At 30.4% G+C, this 6,151-nt stretch overlaps 1 protein-coding gene across 1 annotated transcript; it reads right to left on the bottom strand.

Moving 5' to 3' along the window:
* Window positions 1-329: 329 nt before the first annotated feature.
* On the bottom strand, window positions 330-5,894 carry LOC139495679 (metalloproteinase inhibitor 3-like). The gene is made up of 5 exons (XM_071284005.1): window positions 5,735-5,894; window positions 3,740-3,819; window positions 2,673-2,784; window positions 1,984-2,105; window positions 330-536 (listed from the first exon to the last, which is right to left on the bottom strand). The coding sequence occupies exons 1-5, from the start codon at window positions 5,847-5,849 to the stop codon at window positions 408-410; spliced, it is 558 nt and encodes a 185-aa protein (XP_071140106.1). The 5' UTR covers window positions 5,850-5,894; the 3' UTR covers window positions 330-407.
* Window positions 5,895-6,151: the final 257 nt, after the last annotated feature.

Genomic DNA, 6,151 nt, shown 5'->3' with positions numbered 1-6,151 from the left:
ACCTTTGGATACAATTTATAAACTAGATACCCCAAGAAACATTCGTTTAAATTTGAAAGGTATTTGGTCTAGTAGATTCAAAGGATAAGATTGTTGAAAAAGTTTACGTCGATGACGACAAACGACAAAGACGGACGACGAACGATGGACGCATGCGCTCACATGAGGACTTTAGGTCACGATGAGCTAAACAGAATCGGTTCCAATACAATCTGTGGTCTTAACAATTTAAAAGAAATACGAAAAACTTTATGTATGAATGCTCATAGAAAATAAGGAAACGTTTTCAAGTATCTGTTTTCGAATTATATCATTAGATTTATTAACAATAATAGTGGTGTTTGTTTATTGATAGAAGAATAATATAATTAATGTATTACAAACACAAAAATCTTTCGAGTCATTTTTTAGCAATTTGACCAATTGCACTGATCATTATCATCTCTAGCACATATGACATCACGATTATCACAATATGAGGTTCCACATTGCTTCTTGGAACGAAACATTATTGGCCCATCAAAATAAGTTGGAATCTAAAAATTAAAAACAAACAGCTTGCTTTCAAATTAAGCTCATCATAGATACAAGCATTATGTTTTTATATTTGCAAGAGACGCGCGTTTCGTCTACACAAGACTCGTCAAAAATTGACTCTCTAAACGTCTATGATGTTTTCGTTTTTGTCTGAAATATGTATCTCATATTTGATTATATATCATAAGTATTTAGTTGCTTCAATGATAATCATTTATCCCTGACCTTATGCCTTGTCATATAGACAGCAATAAATTTATAATGAAATTAACGTGAAATTTTAGTCTGCAAAACGTTTACAATAACGACTGTAAAGCTTATGATTTGCAATGTGTATGCCTTGCGACTTACGTCTGTTTTACAATATACTTTACTATTTTTTGTGTGTTCTAATGGACTTAGCAAATCAAATTAAGTTGACGCTTCAATGACGTTCAAAAAATTCTCCTCATCCTTGTTACTGTTTTGATAAATTAAATGTTTCAACTCGAATAAATTTAAACTCTGATTTTTGTTACAGGTTAATATAATATAATTATTATATGATTTGCATATTAGGAAATACGTTGATATAATTGGTCAAGAGAACTTCCGGTAGTTGATCTTGACGATGGTTATTTTTCGATAGACGACGTTGACCGAACTTCTTTTTGTAACCAATGTAAACAAGATGACGGTGACAATAATACCGACGTTACCAAATTTATTTTCACTGAACGTTAATCGTTCAATAAAATAATACGCAAAAACATTCGTTTGAATAATAAATAGATTTTTTGCAGTTTACTTTTGATCAGATAGCAAATTTCATTGAGTTAACTAACAAATATATTCATGCGCCTGGCCTATTTAATGACATAAGTATAAAATTAACGTGTGATAGAGGTAACAACAGTTGAAAAATATATTCCCTATCTCCAATTTTAAAGAAGAATAAGGATTCAACGCCTTTTGAAAGGAATTTAATGGTGTATAAACTGGACGAAGTCACTCACAAACATATAAAAGAAAGGACTTTTATTTGTTTGTGAGTGAATTAGTCTAGTTTATACACCAATAAATTCCTTTAAAAAGGCGTTAAATCCTATAATAAAGGTATGATATTCTTATTGCTTTTTTTTAACGAATTTGAAATACTGTGATATAAGTTATAAGATAACGACAAAATAAAATGTTTAATCAATGTTGTTCAAAATTCCAAATATCTTTAATTTTAGACATTTTTAGTTTTGATTGATTGATTAATGTATATAAGAAAATGATTCATGTATATTCAGGACGATAACAAATTAACAAAACATACAAAAGAGTAGATCCTATAATGTGAATCGACTAGAATGAATTGCAGCTAATTTGAACTGCAACCGGGAACAGAGATCATATTAGATAGCGAATATAATTTAGCATTATAACAGCCAACATAGACCAATAAATAATAAGGCATACATCACAATCACAGTTTTCTTCATATTTTCCAGCAAGGCCTTCTAACATGGTGTTCGTTGCTTTGGAAGCCTCAACTTTGAGGTCACAATCGTTATTATGCATTTTGCCATTATGTATAGACACTGAAAATAGTTTAAATGGACAATGGTATCATCACACTAGTACATAACCTTTTCTCTGGTATTTAGAAGGAATACTTCAATAAAACGAACGGTTACTGACAATTGCTCCTACCAATTATTTAAACTTTATATGAACCATATTCCTAGTTTTAATGCTATTATGATAAGCCTGTTAATGATACTCATGTAAAAAAACTGGAATAAATAAAATTGCCCCAAATCAAGATATACTGAATAGGTTGGAACTCTGTAAAAAAATCCAAAGAAGACATTCAAACCTAAGAACAGGGTACAATTTTCTAAAGCCAGGATTTATTATGATAACAGGCTTGCAATTAATGTGAAAGTTATTTTCAACAACTAAGGTTTCGTTACCATATCTGCGGAAATGTGCCAATTTCATTTTGTCTAATAACAAATTAACGCCATTAGCATTTACTTGAAGTTTAATTATTAGGAATGCTGTTTACATAAAAATATGTTTTGGTGTGCGTTTTTGTTATTAAATATTAACTGCCCTGAATAATTATACGGCTAAGTGTGCCTAAACTTTGACAGCACATTTACCTGAGAGAATATAGCTTGATCCTACTTCCAAATCTACAGGTCCACATACTGTAAAATCTTTTGGTGTCTCCAGAGTCGTTTTATTTGCCAGAGTATCATACTTCCCTTTCCCCTGGTAAAAAAGATTGTAAAAAACATTTATTTATAAATCTTATTTTGTATTACATCTATTACTATTCCTTTCCCTGCTAACCAAAGATAATTATAAACATTATTATTAAACCGTTTTATGTGTTTTATTCAATATCATATATCTTACAAATACAAGGTTCATAAAAAAATCGAAAGCCTCAAAAGGGATATTTAAACTCATTAGTCAAAGACATACTAACAAGGTAATGGCACACACAACATCAAATGTCAAACGAAACTCTACATTGCCCAGCATATAAATAATAGACTGTTCAGGAAGAATCTCACAAAAACACAGGTGCACCATGTATAAGATGAGGCACTTATAGAGAGATTCGATGACATTTGATGACCAATCAAATTCGATGATGAGGTATTCGAAAAACAGGAAAAGGGGACTGCATTGTGATCACGGCTATTGGATCATATCCGTCAGATTTTTAAAGTTTCAATATTTTATAAAATCTTATTTCTAATTCTAGTAATGATTAAATAATAGTCATTAACATTAATCAATCTTCATTTATATTTAATTAATTGTTGGTTTGTTCTACTTCTATATTCGATATAGTTGTGAAAGCATGTATATCTTATTTACATTTTTTTCAAAATTCTGCTGCCATTGCAAGGCAGTTACATTTTTCGACAAAAAAATGAAAAGGTGGTTACTAAATTATTGTTCGACATTTTTTCTTAACCAAAGTATATGCACTAGCATTTGGTCTGTGAGATTTTCTGTAGGAATAATTAAATTGTAATACTAAAATTGCATTTTTTAAAAAGAGCAAGTGGATAAGAGCAGTGTTTGCATAACTAATTAAACACAGTACAAACAATAACAGATCAACCTCTACTCCAACCCAAACCTCACTAATACTATTAAGAAACCCATGTGACGATGACAATATTTCCATAAGTATACATTTAGTACTTACTTTATAGAACTTTGTCGCGGATATTTGGTAATTTCTGTCGTAAGCATTTTCTGAGTATGAGTCAATTTTAAGCTCAACGACTGAAATAGATGGAAAAATCATATTTATACATGCAATTGTACCTGTTTAGAGCGATTGATCAATATGATGGCAAATTAAAAAAAAATGGACAAATATATCCCATACGACCTTCGTAGTTGTTTTCGCAAATATGTTATCCTAATAAAACTAGGTAAATGTTTCTTAAACTAATTGTGCTTCTGACGTGTAATATGTGTGCATATCGCTCAGCCAAACGAGGTTGAATTATTTTTTGCTTAATGAATGACTATTATTTATTTTGAATTTATTGAACCATAAAATGAATTTTTGACTCTTTACGCTGAATAATCCACGAAGCGGATTATGTCAAATGTAGTAGTAATCGTGTTTATTACACCGGTTCGGATTGTTATGCTCTTCAACTTCGCATTAATACGACCTTCCAATTGATTTTAATCGATTCACTCTATTAAGTGTCACGTCGACTTACTACACGTGTGACTTTAATTTCAAATAATATTGCATTGGTCTACATTTCATAAAAAGGAAAATGTACATGTTTTGCTTCCATGTTTATTTAAATAACCTCATCATAGATACCTGGCTGCAAATTTAATAGTTGCGCCAGACGTGCGTTAATACAAGATTCAATCCTGGTATATATGGTGAGTTTATTCATCTACAAAAGGATCATAAGTAACGATTGAAAAGAAAAAATATGTTGAAAAGGACCCGAAGTTGAAGAGCATTGAGGACAAAAAAAACCTAAAATTTTGCCAAATACAACTAAGGGGGAGAAAAGCCTTAGTATTTAGGTGATCATCTTTTCGGTAGTTATAATATGTTACATTTTATGATTTACTTTAACGACGTATGGTAAAGACAAACAAAGGCAGTGTTTGTGTACACGTAACACGTGTTAATTAACCCGATATTGTGTGACTCTGCTTATTCAGGATGTGATATTCGATGCATGTATTGGTCGCTGATGTTTATCTTAATTTAAACGAATAATGTGTTTGTGGTTTATAGGGTATGTTGTACATTCTATTATACTTGTAATTTATGTAAGTCTTTTTTTCATATAGACGAAATTAATGACAAAGGTACATGCACCTTAAACGTTATTGAAATTCCAATATATATAAAAGAAATTAAAATTTGAGTATTAATACTGAATTAGGTATGCAATTGTAACGCGAATGATCCGTCGTCATTATCAGGATAATAAGTGAAATAAATTCAGAAGAAAAAATAGTTGAATTGAAAAATGAAAATAAAACTTTAATATATTTTTCAACCAAAACAAATAAAACATGAAAGAAAAGATAGACGATTCTAAACGGTTTGTGATGCCATAGATTTAATGATGAGTTTCATATCGTACAAACATTGTAGTTATCGACGAATTTGTTTCTCATTTTCAAGCTTGAATATACCACAATTTCAGTTTTAAACCATTTAATAAGCTCTCGATACCATCAGATCATATAACGTAAACCAACTAATTTCACGAATCATAAAATAATAATTATTGCGAAATTTCTTCATTAACAAAATAAAAATATCACGAACAGATATTAACAGCGACGATGTTGAAGACGGGATAGACTCAAAGAAACACGAGCTACTGCTCACTGATAATACCCTCGATGCAACTAGATAATTTATATAGTGTAAAAATATGTAAGTGTTCGTAAAACTGGATGTGTTGCGTGATGAATCAGAAAACGCATCACACGGTACAGATGACTAATAATACACCCTGAAACCAAGTTTTAGAAATCCTTAAGATGTAGGTCCTGAGAAAGATGTGACAAAAAAATATAATAATAGGATGGATACACGTTTGGACGGACAGACAGAGGCAAAACAGTATATCTCCACTTTTGTAAAGCGGTGGTAAATTATGCATATGTTTTTTTTTTATTGTTTAATTTAATACTGTCTTACCTATCGGGCTGTAACAAACATGTTGCTGTGCGTATTTGAATGAACACAAACATGATTGTTCTGAAATTGCAAACCAACAGATCAACAGAAAACTTGCATACATCATGGTTCTCATTGTGTAAAATTCGACGTGGAGGATCTGTCAAAAATTATAGCTTCCTTTATTGAAAATTGCAAATTGAAATCAATTGATATACAAGCTTAAAATACGAAAATTATTTCAGGAATACCCAGTAGTTCTCGTCGAATTAAATTTTTTTTATTAAACAATATTCGAATGCATTTTATGTAATTTAAACAGATAGTGTAGACATTAATGCTGATGTTTAAATAGTTTATAATTAAGTTTATTTCTACATATTATTTAGTATATTTTATCTTATTTTTACTTTGAAAATAAGAATGAGACGAGAGATT

Source organism: Mytilus edulis, chromosome 11 (assembly GCF_963676685.1).
Source record: "Mytilus edulis chromosome 11, xbMytEdul2.2, whole genome shotgun sequence".
Lineage (NCBI taxonomy): Eukaryota > Metazoa > Mollusca > Bivalvia > Mytilida > Mytilidae > Mytilus > Mytilus edulis.
The sequence above is the reverse complement of the archived record's forward strand: the minus strand, read 5'-3'. Positions and strand labels throughout refer to the sequence as shown.

Bases quoted from the DNA above. Each gene is read 5' to 3' on its own strand.
- LOC139495679 (XM_071284005.1), bottom strand. From the start codon at position 5,849: ATGAGAACCATGATGTATGCAAGTTTTCTGTTGATCTGTTGGTTTGCA. The intron at 3,820-5,734 runs GTAAGACAGTAT...CATCTATTTCAG, and splicing joins TGTTTGTTACAGCCCGATAG to TCGTTGAGCTTAAAATTGAC. The intron at 2,785-3,739 runs GTAAGTACTAAA...CTTTTTTACCAG, and splicing joins CCGCGACAAAGTTCTATAAA to GGGAAAGGGAAGTATGATAC.